The 15877-nt window shown below is 38.1% G+C and overlaps 2 protein-coding genes across 2 annotated transcripts in view; one reads left to right on the forward strand and one right to left on the reverse strand.

The window, feature by feature from the left end:
* The window catches only part of ZFC3H1 (zinc finger C3H1-type containing), a 54527-nt gene extending 52871 nt beyond the window's left edge, over positions 1–1656 (reverse strand). The window contains exon 1 of the mRNA XM_004752430.3: positions 824–1656. Coding sequence (XP_004752487.1) covers positions 824–1418 — 595 coding nt within the window. The 5' untranslated portion in view covers positions 1419–1656. The remainder of the gene's footprint in view (positions 1–823) is intronic.
* A 99-nt stretch (positions 1657–1755) lies between these two features.
* THAP2 (THAP domain containing 2) lies at positions 1756–12596 on the forward strand. Its single transcript, XM_004752431.3, has 3 exons — positions 1756–2370; positions 9756–9951; positions 11780–12596. Exons 1-3 carry the CDS (start codon positions 2300–2302, stop codon positions 12167–12169), a joined length of 657 nt encoding a protein of 218 aa, XP_004752488.1. The 5' UTR covers positions 1756–2299; the 3' UTR covers positions 12170–12596.
* The last annotated feature ends 3281 nt before the right edge of the window (positions 12597–15877 follow it).

A 15877-nucleotide genomic window follows, 5' to 3' on the forward strand; every position in this document is an offset into this window, starting at 1 on the left:
ATTCCCCAGTATAAATTTTAAGTAAACTTAAGAATTACAGATAATGGGATTAGAGACAACAAAAATCAGATATTTTTGCTATTTTCCTTTCAACCTCCCCATAATCTCACCCTTTCATACACTCCATGGCTTTCAATGTATTGAAATTAAAATAGTGTTTATCTTTCTCTAACCTACATTTGAGTTATAAAATGTTCAAAAACTGAACATAAGAAATAAAGAAGGAGGTAAAGTTTTGCAGAAGGTTGTATGAATTCAACAGAGTTGGTAAAGATACGGATCTTTCTCCCCTCCCCCACTTTAAAAGGCAGCATGTGTAAAAATTAATCAGGAAAGGTAAAAGCAGAATCACGAATAAAAACTATAGCATTATGTAGAATGGAACTTCACAATTTTCAATGTCAAAGTTCAATACTGTATAAGCAACAGTATTCCCCAAATCGTTTATGATTTCTTTTTCTCCTTCTAACAATCTAAGTCAACCTTACATTAAAAACGAAGTTCTTGTACCGGTGAAAGTAAATACTATTGAAACCTGGCTTTCCGATGTACTATTGCAAATCTGATCTCACTAACCTGTCCCCAATCCGTAATACCTTAATGTTAAAAAGCAATACACACACACACAAACACCTTAAGAAACAGGTCTATATAGTGTGACACACGGAGACTACCAAAGAACAACTTAAAAGTATACTGACACAGTGACAAATAAGCGGTTCTGATGGTTCAGAAAAGTTACTCATCTCATAGACCTAATAATGACGCTAAAGGGAACTTTAGTAAGTGACACACCCAGGGCGGACCGCCACGTTAAGGATACAACTCTTCCGAGGTGGAGAGGGCTCTCGCCAGCTCTGACTGCTGCTGAATCCGGATCCTGCTCCTCCCAGAGGAGGTCTGCCCCCCGGCTTGCCTCCTCGCTCACCCCCTCCTCGCCCCCGACTCCAGCGACTTCCACCCCGGTAAGGCCTGCCTCGAAAGCGGAAACGGTCCAAGGCGATGTGGCTCCGTTCCCAAAAGGACGGCCGGGGGCTGCTTTCGGACAGTGAGCTCGAAGGCATCCGTACGGAGGGCGGGTGAGACCGGAACGGCTCTTTGGGTCGGTAGCTGCTGTGTCCCCTGAGGTGGCCCCGCTCCGACGCGTGCCGCGAGCGTGAGAAATTCCTCAACTGCTGCTGAGAAGAGGACGACGACGAGGAGGAGCCACCGCCTCCGCCAGATCCACCGCCCCGGGCCGGGTGAGGAGGCCTTCGCCGCGGATACGGCAACAGCCCGCCGCCACTGCTGCTGCTGCTGCTCCGGCTCCGTATCTGGCTGTTGTTATCGTCGTCGCTGATCTCCCCATCTTCTAGCTCCCCTTCTTCCTTGGGCGAGAGGCCGCTGGAGGCCGGGGCCGAAATATCTGCGGTCGCCATCCCGGGAGCAGCGCCTTCCACACAACCTTAGCCCTCCGTCCGGGGATCCGCCCGACAATTGCTCTCCTCCCCGGTTCCCTTTTTTTCTAACGGACCCGGTCGGTGCGGCCTTACCCTACTCGGACACCTAGCGGGCTTTGCTCCCCAACTTCCCCGCACCCCAGCTCTTTCTCGCCGGACCGTCGCAACCCAGTTCCCTTCCCTAGCGCCCCCTTGCTCCTCCGCGATCGGGGCTCTTCCGCCTCGCGAGAAAGGGCCTCTGGAAGTGGCTCGGCCCGTGACGTCACTTCCTGCGGCACGCAGGAAACAAGCGTCCAGTTCACGCGATAATAATTAGGACAAAGCGATGCTTAGTGGGACTTGTAGTCTTTTTTCCCCCTCTGTCTTCGGGTTTGTCGTTCCAACCTCTATCTCACACCCACCCCCGACTCCAGATTGGGATATCTGGGTGCGTGGCGGGGTGGGCGGTCCCATTCTTAGTCTTGGCCGCAAGAGTTTCATAGTGACAGAGGGGTGGGGGAGAGACACTTTTTTCATTGCTCCGAGGACCGCTGCCAAAGAGACGCAGTAGTCCCACTCCCTTTTTGGAAGCCGGGAGAGGGCGGCTTGTGTCCGCCATGTTGGTGAAGGTAAACGTAGGCGACCGGAGTTCCAGGACTGTCTGCTTTGCTGGCTGAAGTCCGCCATATTAATAAAGAGACAGGGAGGACTGACACCCCCCCATCCCCCCATTGACAAACCCGTTTATCCCACTCGGCTTTCACGACTCCTCTCGGTGGGCCCGTCCCCTGCCTCGCTTGCCTAGCGTTTGCCCGAAGGAAGCGTAGCAGCCGGCGCCTCAGAACAGGCTTAAGGCAGCGCCGAATGAGGGGGAAAGGGAAATGCCGACCAATTGCGCCGCGGCGGGCTGTGCTACTACCTACAACAAGCACATTAACATCAGCTTCCACAGGTAACCTGGGCAGGGAGTGGGGGTGACGGAAACGGGAGTTCCTAGATTGGGTGTCGCTTGTGTGGAAGGAATAAGAGGATCCTATTAATTCTAATGACTTCACTACCTAGGTAGTAGCAAGGAAGCATCAGTTCTGCCCTTTGTGTGTATTTCTCAAATCTGTCCAATTTTTTTCTTCTTCGGGGAGAGTTAACTCACTTTGTCAAAGAAATCCAAGTTCTGTATGGTGGTTACGCCTTAGAGAAAAAGTAAAAGAACATCTTAATTTTCTATTCTTTTGTGTTAGGCTGGGTCTTGACCTGAATGATGCCTTAAAAGGAAGCGAAACCTTCCCGTTCAAGTCAGCAGTCGCCTTAAAAGCCTGCTGTGCTCCCATCAATATTAGGAAATTCTCACTAGCTAAATTGACATGGGAAGCATTTAGATTTCTGATAGTCACATACAGTTATTGCGGAGGAGTTGAGTCATCATTGGTATCCATGGAATGAAGAGATGGTAATGAAAGTGCAAAAGATGAGCCTTCTGTTCTTCCCAGAATAGAGGAATGAAAAGAACTTAGGTTTCGTTTTTCCTCCGTTTGTTGGAAGAGCAGTCAAAAGTCTTTAGTCCTGTCAAATCAGAACTTTTGAAAACATTGTGAACACTGCATGAAATATAGTAAGTACTCGGTAAATGTTTACCTTCTGTGCAAGTGCCTGCCCTGTGCCTGAAGAAAAGAAGCATTGAAAAAAAAAAAGCTATGTGCAAATAGTTCTGATTTTCTATATCTAGCAACTTAGTACGATCTTAGAATGTGGGGAAGAAATTATATCCTTAACTATTTCCTTGCCTAATTATGACTAAATGATCCCTTATAAAAAACCGCTACTTTAAAAAAAAATCCTTGTGATGTTTGTTTTTCAGGTATTTCATGGAAATGTAGTGCTTCATTCATTCATCCATCAAATGTGTACAGGGTTCTAATTTGCCTGACGTTGTGCCAGCGATCCAGAAATTTTTCTTTTTTTTTTTTTTTTTTTTTTTTTTTTAAGATTTACTTGAGAGAGCTCGAGCATGCAGGAGCGGGGGCAGGGGCAGAGGGAGAAGATGACTGAGCCTATCCCAACAAGTGGGGAGCGCCCCTGGCTGTTAGAACTCGCTTCCCTGAGATCATGACCTGAGTCAAAATCAAGAGCTGGGGGCCTAACCGACTGAGCCACACAGGCGCCCTCCCACCCCCTAACCCCGGAAAATTCTTATACTTCTTGAATTTAGTAGGTAGTGAGAAAGAAGGATAATTATGGTTAAGTGCCACAGAAGAGACACCTCAATACCTAGCCTGTAGCCTTGTAAAGTCAAAGAATATTTCTCAAAAGGATATGAAATTTCAGATGATACTAAAGGATGACATAGATTTAGTCCTGTATGCTACTTTACTGATTTTATCTTTTATCCAGTGAGTATTTGAGAAGACACAAAAGTTTTTAAAAGAACAGCTTGATTAGATTTGCATATTAAGAAGCCCTCTGGCAGCAGTGTGGAGAATTATGGTGTTACTTAAAGTGTTCAAAATGAGCTTATTACACAATATTAATTTATCTACCACTTCTTTCACAGAGAAATTCTCCTACAGTGTCAACTAAGCTAAATTATGTACTTCATTGCTGGCACAACCAGCACTAGATTGGAAGAGGTGAGAGTTAGTAGGGAAAAAACTGGAACTTAGAGTAAAAGAAGGGAGCATCTACCAGTAACCTGGAATAGAGTGATACTGACAGAGATAGAAAGACGTGAACAGATTTAAGAAATGTTTGAGTAGAAACTACTGTATGGTCATTTGATATGGAAGATGAGGGAGAGGGAAGAGTTGAAGGCACCAATAATCTTGAATGTTTAAGAGATACACAGTGATACAGTAACATGCATACTTGACCTTTTGCCTCCTATGAAAGTAACCTTTTTATGGAAACTTAGATCTTAACATTATAATAAATTACATTCCTATTTCATAAATACAATGTTTGACTAATTCTTTCCTAGGATGTTGATAGACTTCTTTATCCCTGTGTACAATTTATGTTCTCTAAACTCACTATCCATTTTTCTTATCTCTTAGCCCACTCCAGTCTAAATCCCCCAATAATCTTCTGAAACTGCTGTTGCTATGAGTTATCACTCTTGTATTTCTTTTCATGGCATGTCTTCATTTCCTCCTTGAAATACTCTCTACTTTTGAATTATTTGACACTAATTTTGTGATTTTCATCTTCTTTGACCTGTCTTCAGTTTTCTCTGCCAGCCTCTTCCCTTCTCAGTCCTCTGACTTAGGTCTTATTATTCTTGCCAAAATGATTTCAACTGTTCCTGTGGTCTCAGTTTAACTCTTTGGTGTCTTAGTATTTCCCTAGTCTCTCTTCAGTTGCTCAGGCTCAATGTATCAAAATTTTATAATAATGAATTTGCTCTTACCACCATCTCACCCCCTGTATTCCCTTTCTCAGTAAATGAAAACATCATCCACCCCAAAAGTGGGAGGTCATCCTCCCTTGACTCCCCAGTGCCTCCATACACAGTAAATACTAAATAAAGGCTATTTATTAATATAAAATTATTTGACAGAGAGATCACAAGTAGGCAGAGAGGCAGGCAGAGGGAGCGGGGAAAGTGGGCTCCCCGTTGAGCAGACGCCCAGATGTGGGCTGGATAACAGGACCCTGAGATCTTGACCTGAGCAGAAGGCAAAGGCTTAACCCACTGAGCCACCCAGGTGCCCCTCCCATATTTCCTCTTAATTGGATTATTACAACAGCCTCTGAACAGATTCACTGCTTCTATTGATGGCACTCCTAGCCTCTCTTCTATAATCAATGGTTTGGGGGCGCCTGGGTGGCTCAGTGATAATCAATGGTATGTTCTTAACAGGTTTAACAGCAGGATCTCCAGGGAAAGGGGAAAGCACTGATCTGTAGCAATTGCCCAATTTCCACAATATCAATTCTCTACCATGGCTAGTTTCAAGTTATCAGTATGACATCACTAATCATACAATCAGGAAGAAATGTGCAGTACCACACACAAAACAGACAAATAATTTTCAGATACTATTTACTATTATAGATAATAGTAAAGTAATTATGAAATGATGGGTTTCAGTATTTATTATCTTTGGTCTTCATTTCATTTCAAATGTACATTTTTAATAATGGCTGTGCTTAACAGCTTGTTAAAAAATTTTATGTTAATCAGTTCTTTAAATTAGGCTTTTTAATGGACTTCTTAAACCCTTTTGGATGAGTTCAAAATTACTCTTTAACTTAGAAGCCCCTCCAGCATCATTTCATGTCATAACACTCTTCACTGTCCCCGTGATAGTTAACACTCTTGCCACCCCCATCCTACCTTCTCTAGCTAATGCCTACTCTCTTAAAACCTCCTGACTAGATTAGCTCTTCCTATTTTATGATCCCCTGCCACCCTATACTTACCTTTTGATAACACTCCTGGCATCTGTAATTACTTTTATATTAATAAATAGCCTTTATTTAGTATTTACTGTGTACTGTGCACTGGGTGAATTATTTACTTACATTATCTCATTGAATCCCTGGAATCCTACTAGGTACAAATATTACTCCACTGTATAACTGATAAAACTGAACCCTAAAACTAAACAGTTTGCCTAATGTCACTCAGGTATTACACTGAGGGAACCAGGACTGGCACCTTGGCTTGACTCCAAAGACCATGTTCTCAGCCATCCTTTCTTTTTCTTTTTTTTTTTTTAAAGATTTTATTTATTTATTTGACAGACAGAGATCACAAGTAGGCAGAGAGGCAGGCAGAGAGAGAGAGAGAGAGAGAAGCAGGCTCCCTGCTGAGCAGAGAGCCCGACGTGGGGCTCGATCCCAGGACTCTGGGATCGTGACCTGAGCCGAAGGCAGAGGCTTTAACCCACTGAGCCACCCAGGCGCCCCTCAGCCATCCTTTCTAACTGCATCAAGCCATTTGATTCTCTGTCCTTCCCATTACAATATATCCTCATGTAAAAAGTAGATACCCTAAAGCATAAAGGTAGGTCAGTTTTGTTCACCACTATGTCTTCTGCACCTAGGACAGTCTTGGAATAGAAAAGGCATTCAGCTATTAATAAAGACTCAAGCAAAGTAGCATTATTTTCCAAAGCATCTAATGTTTCTGAAAGCTTGGTTCTATTATTGGTAGACAAATCCATCAGTTAACCACCATGTTAATTTTTTAATATTTATAGGAGGATTTATTATTACTTAAATTCAGTTTATGGGCTACATCTCTCACCTGTTGAATATGCTGAGAAAAATCCAAACTCATGAAAAACAAAATATAAGGTAAAGGCTGTATAAAAGCATTGCTTCAAATTAAAATGATTATTTTTATTCTATTTCAACACAGGTAAACATTAGTAATGCCAAACTAATCTCATTAGTTTGTTCATTCGTTGATTCACTGAGAAAGTTCATTGAGTGCTTACTTCACAGGATAAAGTAGTGAAAACCATAGCTCCTACACAGGAGAAACTTATGATCTAGGGGTGGAAATAGAAAAGTAAACAATTAGAATACAATGGTATTCTATATGATATAGGAACATCTAGTCTAATCCATGGAATTTCCTTAGGAATATGGGGTTCCTAAATTGAATCTTAAAATAAGCAAGGAAAATTGGCTCAGGTTAAGGTTCAATTAGGCAATGGTTTCATAATGAGTTTTAAAAAGAGCTAGGGGTGCGCCTGGGTAGCTCAGTGGGTTAAGCCTCTGCCTTCAGCTCACGTCGTGATCCCAGGGTGCTGGGATCGGGCCGGCATCGGGCTCTCTGCTCAGCAGGGAGCCTGCTTCCCTCTCTCTGCCTGCCTCTCTGCCTACTTAAGATCTCTGTCATATAAATAAATAAAATTAAAAAAAAAAAAAAGAGCTAGGGATATCTGGCTGGCTCAATTGAAAGAACATGCCACTCTTGATTTTGGGGTCGAGCTCAAGCCCCACACTGAGCGTGGAACCTACTTTAAAAAAAAAAATTTGGGGGGGGGCGCCTGGGTGGCTTGGTGGGTTAAAGCCTCTGCCTTCGGCTCAGGTCATGATCCCAGGGTCCTGGGATCGAGCCCCGAGTCAGGCTCTCTGCTCAGCGGGGACCCTGCTTCTCCCTCTCTCTCTGCCTGCTTCTCTGCCTACTTGTGATCTCTGTCTGTCAAATTAATAAATAAAATCTTAAAAAAAAATGCTGTTTTAAAAAAAAATTTTTTTTAATAGGCATTGGGGAGGGTATATGTTGTGGTGAGTGCTGGGTATTCTGTGTAAGACTGAAGAATCAGAGGCCTATACCCCTGAAACAAATAGTACATTTTTGTTAATTAAATAAAAAATAATAAATCCAAAAAATAACAAAGTTTCTGCAAAGGAAGAAAACAAGTTTTCTACAAAGAGCTAAAATAAAGTTGAAAAACAGGCGCCTGGGTGGCTCAGTGGGTTAAAGCCTCTGCCTTCATCTCAGGTCATGATCTCAGGGTCCTGGGATTGAGCCCCGCATGGGGCTCTCTCCTCTACTCTGCTCAGCGGGGAGCCTGCTTCCTCCTGTCTCTCTGCCTGCCTCTCTGCCTACTTGTGATCTCTGTCAAATAAATAAATAAAATCTTAAAAAAAAAAAAGTTGAAAAACAGAAAAACAGTATCTGACAGTTGTCATATATTTGAAGGTTCTTATAACAATGATAATGGCAATGATACTTATTTGTTCTGCATCTTTATTGAGGCCCAAAAGAGAAATGTGCTTGTAAAAAGCTTGACTTTTAGCTGAGGCCACAGGAAACATTTCCAAACCCTTAAATATTGGAACAGAGATCTTTGAAATGAGAATACATTATTATTAACAAGTAAGGGCTAGGCAGAGTAGATAAATCAGGAGTTTCTAGTGAAATAGAAAAAACTTATATATATGAAAACATGAACTGTAGAGTGACATACAGATGTTACTATTTTCAGATTAGGGTTTGTTTAGGTACGGTAATAGGGACAGGAAATGGGGTTACTTACCAGTTAATCTGGTTTTTCATTTGTGCCCATCACTATTGGTAATTTGAGCAAACCTACTATATGTAGTCTAGCAAAAGCTTTACCTGGTAAAGCTTCACTTGGGTTTCAGAGTCACATTATCTTTTAACATGATTTGAATAGTTCTTTTTAAATCCGAGTTAGTTCATAATATGTGAAGGATAAAGTAATCAAACTAAAGAAGAGCTCAACTCTAATAACTATGAATGTTGATTTCTTATGTTTTCAAGTCAGCATACTTACCACTAGAATTTTGGGGCAGTCCCTTATATTTTTCTCTTCCTTAACAGGTATACACTTGTACATACCAGTATATTTTGTATTTAAAATAAATATGAAAGAAATAACATTCCTGCTTTCCTTGTCAGCAGCATTTTACTTTTTGAAATAATTATGCTTTATAGTGTACTACATAGCTTGAGTTCATTTTTTTTTTTTTAAGATTTTATTTTTTTATTTGACAGACAGAGATCACAGTAGGCAGAGAGGCAGGCAGAGAGACAGGAGGAAGCAGGCTCCCCGCTGAGCAGAGAGCCCGATGTGGGGCTGGATCCCAGGACCCTGGGATCATGACCTGAGCTGAAGGCAGAGGCCTTAACCCACTGAGCCACCCAGGCGCCCCTTGAGTTCATTTTTTAAAAATATATGCAGTTTACATGGAATTAATACAGTGAATTGTTAATTTATATATTTTTATATCAATTAAGCAAATATTTGTTGAGCCCCTACTGTTTGAAAGGCACTGTGCTAAGTGTTAAAGATAAACAGATGATACAATGATCCCTGTCCTCAAGAAACTTACACTGTACTTTTATTTCACTGGAAATTTATTAAAATGGAAAAATTATAAAAGAATGTGGTAAGTGTCACAGTGAAGGAACACAGAGGAAGGAATACAAGACTGTGTCTAGGCTTTCCTTGATAAAATTTAATCTGCAGATATTTGATTTTTCTTGACCATGTACATACATCAGCAGATCATAGCACTGGGAATTACGTGTGCGCGTAATGGTTCTATGTAACCTTGATCTAGATCAGTATAGTCTTGTTTATTTTTACTGCCCATGTTAAGAACCAGGTTGAGAAGAAAGATCTCTTTAAAACCCTGAAAAATAAAAACACTCAAGTCAGTTTTTCATTAATTTTTTTGCAACTTATAAAAAATAGCATGAATTGCTTTTTGTTCCAATGTCTGGATATTGTAATTTTTTATGTAGATGGAAGACACTTTAAATCATCATCTTTTAAAATTTCTTTTAACCAATTAAGGTGCAACCAGAGTGTAATTGTTGGAATATGAGTTGCCTTTTCTTTCTTTTTTTTAAAGGTTTCCTTTGGATCCTAAAAGAAGAAAAGAATGGATTCGCCTGCTTAGGCGCAAAAATTTTGTGCCAGGAAAACACACTTTTCTTTGTTCAAAGCATTTTGAAGCCTCCTGTTTTGACTTAACAGGACAAACTCGACGACTTAAAATGGATGCTGTTCCAACCATTTTTGATTTTTGTACCCATTTAAAGTCTATGGTAGGTAACATTACTTTTCTTTTATCCGTTTTTACCATTTTTGGTACCCATTCTTTTTTGTTTACAAATTAGAACAATTCAGAATATATCAAAATTCATATATAATACTGGGCCTCAAGTAAGTCACAAAACTTCTCTTGTGCAGGAAAGGTACATACTACAATTAGAGCTCAGGTCTCCTGACTTCAGTATTCTTTCCGCAATCCAAACTGATTTTACTATATTGGAATTTTACATTACTTCCAGTTATTATCAGTAACTGAACCAATGGTAAAACTGAGAAATCATGAGCAATGATACTTCTAGCATCATTCTGTTCTTGATTTTAAGATAATATTCAAAATGTGTGTGATGAGCTTTAAGAACAGCACAGAGAATACCAGAGTTACAATAAAGAATATAAGTTCAGAGGAGGGCATTACAGAAAACTTCATCAAGCTAAGAAATTTAGCTTAGATTTTGTGCTGGAGTTGAGCTTGGAGTTTAGAACCTAGGAGAGGGTTCTTAACCTTGCATAGGACAATTACAACAACATGAGGAGAACAGAAGTCAATGGGTTGAGGGTTAAGTGGAAAATAATCAAATGTTAGCAAGTGATACGTAAAAGGAAGGAGAGAATTAAGGTAGATAATGAATGTATTAAAACAATATTTTATCCAGTTGGGAATCTAGATAAAAATCTGATCAGAGAGGAAAATTTATTTGTCAAAAAATGAATTCCTGTGTTTTTAATACTATTTGCTGAATCAATAAAAGAAGCACATTTAGGAAGTTAAGACATAATCTGGGAACGGAAGGTGATTTCATATGGGAGTATGAATCAAGATGGTGAATGGCAGAATGGGGTGAGATCCTGTATTGTAAGTTTGCTATGTAAAGATTTTTTTGTCTTTAGATAATAAAGCAAAGAGAAAGTTAGCCAGTTACAGAAACATCAGATCTGTTAGAAAAATTATTTTGGTGGCAGAATATGAATTAGGGTCAGAATGAGGTGGACATCATTAAAGAATTTTTTAATATATTCAAGCCAGGTATGATACAGGCCTGATGTGGGCAGTAGCATTAAGCATAATGGATGTGATGGTGAGCACTGTGAATTGTGTAAGAGTGATGAATCACAGAAACAAATAATATATCATATGTTAGTTTAAAAAAAAAGAAAAAGAAACACACTTTAACCAAAAAAAAAAAAAAAAAAAAAGAGTGATGGAGAAGAAAGGATTCATGATAGAGATACTTAGGAGGTAGAATTAATGGGACTTGAGGACAATTGAGTAAAAGAGATAAAGGGGGGAAAGTCCTCAGGGTCCTCAGAATTGGGTATAAAGTTCCTGGCCAGATTTTAAATCTTAGAATGGAAGATTTAATTGTGAACATTTAATAGGTAAATCTATTCAGGAGCTTGATAACTTGGGGATAATTATTTATTAAATAGAACCCCAGGTTTGAAATATCAAATTGAAAGAATAGTGTTTACCTAAAAAAGAGATTAAATCAGTATCAGAGATCAACCAAATGTCTAAATACATTACATTGGCCTTAGTGAGAAAATTGCAAAAGATTTTTAAAATCTCCCTAAAATACAAACAATGTTTGTATCCCTCTGAAGAGAAATGATAAAATGAAATAAGGTGGCAGGAGCTAATGCAACAAGTTGAGGAACTTGAATCCATAACTACATGAGATGGGCAGCTGATGTTTCCTATCAAACTTTTAAAATCAGTTTTTAAAAGAGCAGTTTAATTACTTTTATAAAAAACTGGACAAATTTTACTTATTTGTGATATTCCATAATTTATGTTCGACTCTCTAATTTTATTTGGCTTAGAAACTCAAGTCAAGGAATCTTTTGAAGAAAAACAACAGTTGTACCCCAACAGGACCATCTAATTTAAAATCAAACATTAGTAGCCAGCAAGTACTACTTGAACACAGTTATGCTTTTAGGAATCCTATGGAGGCAAAAAAGAGGATAATTAAACTGGAAAAAGAAATAGCAAGTTTAAGAAAGAAAATGAAAACTTGCTTACAAAAAGAACGCAGAGCAACACGAAGATGGATCAAAGCCACATGCTTGGTGAAGAATCTGGAAGCAAATAACATATTACCTAAGGGCACATCAGAACACATTTTACCAACTGCCTTAAGCAGTCTTCCTTTGGAAGATTTCAAGATTCTTGAACCTGATCAACAAGATAAAACATTACCAATTCTATAAAACATTCCTTTAAGAGTAGCCCACAAAGAACTTGATGCCCATCCTTCATTCTATTCAAAGGTAAAAATATTTAAGGAAATTATGCCAAAATTGGGTATTTAATAAAGTTTTACTTGAAGTACCATTATTACTGTATAATTTATGAAGACTTGATTATTAAAAAAATGAAACTTTCTATGAAACTTATATTTGAAAAAGAATGGAAGTGCCTTACATGAGAATTATGTACTTAAAAATTTTGCTAGGAAATTGTATGTTTACAAGGTGTTTTGTGTTTTTGTCTTTTAAAACTACTTTTAAAGAACTGTCTATGACAATGTTTAATTTCTAATAGAAATTTTTTTTTCCTGTACCAATGTTGGGATATTACATTCTAAATAGGATGGTAAGTAAGAATTAACCAACATTAAATATGACTTTAAAACTGCTGGGTTTTGTATTAATTGAACTATTACTGGCACTGTGATTGGGAAATTTTATAAGGAAAAAGTCTGAGGTACAAGGAAAATTCTGTTATTTAAACTTTCTGTGTCTGCTCACTAACAAAAGTGATAAAAGTCATGGCCTCCTTCATGAAAATATTAGCTTTTAAAACAGATTATATAATATTTTGAATGTGAAATGCTCTTGAGTCATCCAAGCAAGGTAAGGCCTCAAGTAACTGAGACTAGAAAAACTGATAGCCAGTTGTATGTTGTGAAATAATGTAGACATTGTGATCTAGCTTTTACCTTAGTTAAATAGATATATTTATATTACTTTTTTCTCATAATAAAAATTCCACATTTTCAATTTTAAAGTTGGTCCACTAATTAGGCAATGTGATGCAAAGTTCCATGTTAGTAATAACCTCCTCTACCGCCATTAATATTGTATGTATCAATATACATACCAAAACTCATAAGCTTTTTTTTAACCCCAAAAGTCCACATTAGGATTTTATCACAGAAAAGCACTTACCAAATTTTATCTTCACAACTTATAACTTAAAACAGAATCAATTTATTGTACCTATCAGCTTGTTTTATCTCCTTTTTTAACAAGTCAAATAGAACAACTGTGTCTCATAAGGGAAAGGAAATGTATTTTCTATAAAAATACATGTGTCTGATAAAACTATGAAAATGCTAATTATTTTAAAAAATAGAATATGAGAACTATGGGGGCACCTGGGTGGCTCAGTGGGTTAAAGCCTCTGCCTTCGGCTCAGGTCATGATTCCAGGGTCCTGGGATCAAGCCCCACGTCGGGCTCTCTGCTCACGGGGGAGCCTGCTTCCTCCTCTCTCTCTCTCTGCCTGCCTCTCTGCCTACTTGTGATTTCTCTCTCTCTGTCAAATGAATAAAATCTTTAAAAAAAAAAAAGAATATGAGAACTATGATAGTTGCCACTTGAACTAATTAAAGAGTTCACCTTATTTCACCAGATAAATTTTTAATTTTAGTAAGAATCCTTTCCTTTAAATAGCTTTGGGCAAATCACATTAAAATTATTAATGCGTAATAATCAAGTTACTCAGTTTTAGTTCAAGCTTCTGACACTACCATATGAAAGCAGCATGTATATGCTGAACCAAAATTGTTAGAAATTTTTCCTTTAAGGTAATGGTTGTTTTATTTTATAAAGAATTTTGGGGAGGGAGGATTGGGTTGTGTTTGTTTTGTTTTGTTTTGTTTTTGGTGACATTTGCTTGGATCCTATCGGTAGTCTTTTTACAATATTAGCAACCTTTCTTTCTTTTTCTTTTTTTAAGATTTCACCTATTTATTTGACACAGAGAGAGAGAGAGAGATCACAAGTAGGCAGAGAGAGGGTGGGAAGCAGGCTCCCCGCTGAGCAGAGAGCCCCATGTGGGGCTCAATCCCAGGACCCTGAATTCATGACCTGAGCCAAAGGCTGAGGCTCAACCTACTGAGCCACCCAGGTGCCGCAGCACCCTTTCTTTTCATAACAAATGCCTCCCAAGCAACTAGATTCACAAAGGCAAAGGTAAGAAAAGTCTGTGTGGTTATCCTGGGGCACTTTAAACAAATATTTTTGAAAATCCTCTTGTGAGTATTATAAACCTCCTTAAGTCATTTTTTCCCAAATATTGGACATAGCTCCTTGAAATTGTCATTCCATCTCTCTTTTCTAATATGGTGTCAAATATCTCTTCACTTACTGACCATAGCTTTTATACCTCAAAATAAGCTGAGCAAATAATCATCTAAACCTAAACTGTGTTTCCCAAGTATAAACTCTCATGTGGTTCATCACCCCTACCCTATATAAAACAAAATACTAATTAATGCAGGCTCATTACCATCTACAATAGTATCTTGATATCTTAATATAACATTTTAAAAATCACAAAAATAAGACATAAAATACAAGCTTTTAGCAAAGTTAACTAGACTTCATTATTATTTGAGACTACTGAATAAACTACCACTAAGTAATATTAAAGTACATTTTTTTGGTGTTTTCTCCTTGTCATTTTCACGTTACTGTCCTGATAACATGCTCCAAATTCTCCCTGAATCAAATTATTTCATTAACAAACATACATCTGTCTACCTTCAAACTAGTCTCATTCATAGAGAAAAACCTAAATCTTTTTAAATCCTGTTTTCTGTTGTTGATAAACTTATCAGTTTGACCACCTACCATAAAAATAAAGCACCTCTTTTTCTTCTGCTGGACCCAACACATATCCTCTGTTCATTTTATGTGCTACTCATTCTACGCCTGCTAGGCACTAACCTCTATGAAGAACCAGACAAGGGCTAATGACTTGACTCAAAGAAGACATGATTATCTGCCCTTAAGTTCCTCAAAAGTCTTCTGAGAAAAAAATATATATTTGTAATACAATATGATAAATGCTATTAAAGAAATCTACGTGAAGTGCTTTGGTAAATGCTGTTGAATTGGAATTTTAAAAGATATAAACTTTAGACCTTTTTCCAAAAAACTTTTCCCCTGAAATAAAACTGATTTCTTCTTATGACTTAACCAAAGGAGACAGAAGAATATCAGAATTGATCTGAATTATATACAGTGTTCTTTTAATGAGTTATAAGACATTTTTCAACTTCAACTTGAAAATGAACACTGAACAAATTGTTAATGGTATCATTTTAACAGGAAAATACAACTAAATACTGTATCAGCCAAGTACTCAAGTTTATTTGACATTTGATATTTTTATAAAATAACAAACTTTGCTAAAAGATTTTTACAAATAATTTAGTTCAGCGTCTGAAGGTTAACAAATCACTATGGCATCCATTTGATCTCTTATTGTTTACAAATATTCTGTGCCGTAAGTAGCATTATCTCCCAATTTACAAGTGAAGAAATCCTTGTTAATGTTATTTATTTATTTAGATGTTTAAAATGTGCCAAGAGGCACAAAGGATAGAAGTGCCAGCAATCTAGGAAGTGCAATCCCTAGATTGAGCAATGGTCTTCAGCGTTCAAATCCTTTGCTTTGCCCTCCACATTATAACTCCCATCCAACATATGAATCATGTTACTAAAGTAGGACAAGTCGTGTGTCTCAGAAAATTAAAATAAAAAATTTTACATATGTAGTTAAGATCATCTATGAAATCACTGTAGATCTTTTCTAGGTAGATTTTTATAATGTTGGTAAATTATCTCAGTTCTCAATGTTAGAATACGGGTAAATTTTAATGTTGGTATAATAGAGAAAATAGTTCAT

Source organism: Mustela putorius, unplaced genomic scaffold, assembly GCF_011764305.1.
Source record: "Mustela putorius furo isolate JIRA1106 unplaced genomic scaffold, ASM1176430v1.1 tig00537227_pilon_pilon_pilon, whole genome shotgun sequence".
Lineage (NCBI taxonomy): Eukaryota > Metazoa > Chordata > Mammalia > Carnivora > Mustelidae > Mustela > Mustela putorius.